We start from the raw sequence: 2,442 nt of genomic DNA on the forward strand, positions 1-2,442 counted from the left end.
ACAACAAATCAACAACAACACCACTCTCCCTGGAGATTATCAGTCAAAAAGAAATGATCAATAAATCAGCAGTTTGCAGCATAAAAACAGAAGCAGTTTAGATTCATAGTTGCTCTTGAATCTAGATCTCGACTTCGTTTTCTTGGCTTCTTGTTGTCTTGCCTACAGAATCCAGCAGTCAGAGAGATCAGAGATGGTAAGTCAATTAGCGTAGGAACTCATCTAAGAGGAACAACCACACATCCTCCAAGGAAGAACATGGCAGATCAAAACAGCAGCTTGGAAATGTTCTAGTGATCATCACAAGTTCACAAGTAACAAATCAAAACAAGCATAACAAAGTTCTTATTTATCTTTCTTCTTCACACGTCATAAAAGATACACAGCCGCACAAACATCAGGCAAAGGGATAATAAAGTTCCAGAACCCCACACATAACAAAAGAGACATTCATGAAACTTAAATATTTGATAAAAACGATAACTTGACAGCATGATTCCATCATGCGACCTCCTGAATCATCAGCCCTTTGATGCCACCATTTCGTCTGTGCGTTGTCAGAAGCAACCTTCTTCTGCTGGACATAGTCCTCCACAGCTTAGGGCCTAGGCAACAGGCTCACCTTCTAGCACACCTACATGTGCCTTAGTGAGCACATCATTAATCCAACTTGAACCCGACCTACTTATCCAATGCCAGTTTCATCATTGTGAGATTGGGCGTAATCCACACAGGAGCAGGCCAGTTGGACCAAAGCTGGGGAGAAACAAGGTCCTCCTTGGTATTACTGCCCAAGTCAACCACTCCTATGTCACGACGACAACCCTTACGACCCGTAATGTAATCATCATCATCAGTGAAGTAGGCATGATTCCCCTTGAGAGCAGGATATTCTTTTGCACTGAGACAAAGTGCATGGTTATGCCCAAGAAACAGCACATGGTCAGGCAAGCAATCAATTTCCACAAGCCTCATTGTGCCCACATCAACTTTGCGTAATTTAATCTCCCCCGTATATTTGGGAAGAGGTATTTCAGGATCAGCGTTTTCAACATCAGGATCCTCAAACTCGAATGATCTCGAAACAAGCAGCAGATCACCCCATGGAGCATGAACAATGGATACGGCATCAAGATCCAAATACACGTCCAACCCCCTAATAATCTCTATTGTAACAGCAGAACCACTGAGATTGAAGGCATGAATTTCTCCCTTTATAGTGACTGCATACAACAACCCATCCTTGTAGGTGCAGTCCTGGTAGCCACAGTGTGGTGGCAGCCTGGTCCACTTATCATCCCCTACCCTTGCAAAAGAGAGCTGACTGAATGGCTCATGGATGAGAACCACAATGAAGCTTCCCGTAGATGCATCATAGAACACAAATGCCTTAAAGTAGAAGGATTCCCGCAGCTCGCAAAGAGCATAGAGCCACGTGCTGGAAGCTCGTTTGGCATAGTTCTTTGAGTATTCATACTTGTGGACAGCACCCAAGTCATCACAGATGAGCTTCACGTGCGGCATGGTGGTCACTGAGGGAAGAGCAATCTGTTCACCAGTGATGGGATTGACGAGGTGCAATTCAGATATGGCATCGACGGTAACCAGGAAACCGAGCGATGACCCAATCAGGAACCTGCTACGGATCGGCGGCTCTGGGAGAGTTAACCTGTAAACCCTCTTCTCCAGGAGGCTGTAGAGGCAAGCAACATTGTCACCGGCAGATTCGGAGGTGTAGAGCAGGCACGGCGTCTGAGACTGCTTGTGCTTCTGGAGGTTGCGCAGGGTGATGTAGGCGGAGTGCCATGAGGTGCACACGGAGCCGGCTCGTACGAGGTCAGGGATCTCCAGGATGCCGAAGACGGACATCAAGATATCCTCCGGTAGCTCCGGCGATGCGGCTAGCGTAGCCTCAGCCGGTAACCTGGGAGGGAGAGACACAGGTAGCAGTTTAGGTAAATTGCTGAAGGCCAAGACTTTGCGAGTGGGAGAGACTCACCGGATGTTGACGGAAGCAGATCGGCTGGACCTTGGGGAGGAGGAGCGCGCCCGCCGAGCGCCGCCGGCGCATCCCGCGAGAGGAGGGCTCCGGAGCGGCGAGCTGATCTCAGTGAGCGCCATGTGGAAGCTCGCGCCGCGTTCCCCTGCGGCGGCGGCGGCGGTTAGAAGTGGCGGGCGGCGAAGGTCCCTTCGGCGGCGGCAGCGGCGGGACGTGGTCGGCGGCGGCTTGCGATTTTGCGCTACTCCCCCTTTTCTGCTCGGGTCCACGATTGTATTTTCTTTTTTTTCATCGTCAACATTATATGTTGTCTACCTGTTCCGAGTTTAAAACCTGTAGTTCACCAGGTAACAAAAAATGATAGAGCAGCTCTTAGGACTTTCTTCCTCTTTGTGAAAAAATATTACAATTAAGAGGATGCAAACATCTTCCACCAATTATCT

The 2,442-nt window shown here is 48.8% G+C and overlaps 1 protein-coding gene across 1 annotated transcript; it reads right to left on the reverse strand.

The window, feature by feature from the left end:
* Positions 1 to 382: 382 nt before the first annotated feature.
* Positions 383 to 2,121, reverse strand: LOC124655918. Its single transcript, XM_047194746.1, has 2 exons — positions 2,000 to 2,121; positions 383 to 1,924 (listed from the first exon to the last, which is right to left on the reverse strand). The coding sequence occupies exons 1-2, from the start codon at positions 2,119 to 2,121 to the stop codon at positions 682 to 684; spliced, it is 1,365 nt and encodes a 454-aa protein (XP_047050702.1). The 3' UTR covers positions 383 to 681.
* Between the last annotated feature and the right edge of the window lie 321 nt (positions 2,122 to 2,442).

This window comes from Lolium rigidum, chromosome 5 (assembly GCF_022539505.1).
Source record: "Lolium rigidum isolate FL_2022 chromosome 5, APGP_CSIRO_Lrig_0.1, whole genome shotgun sequence".
Lineage (NCBI taxonomy): Eukaryota > Viridiplantae > Streptophyta > Magnoliopsida > Poales > Poaceae > Lolium > Lolium rigidum.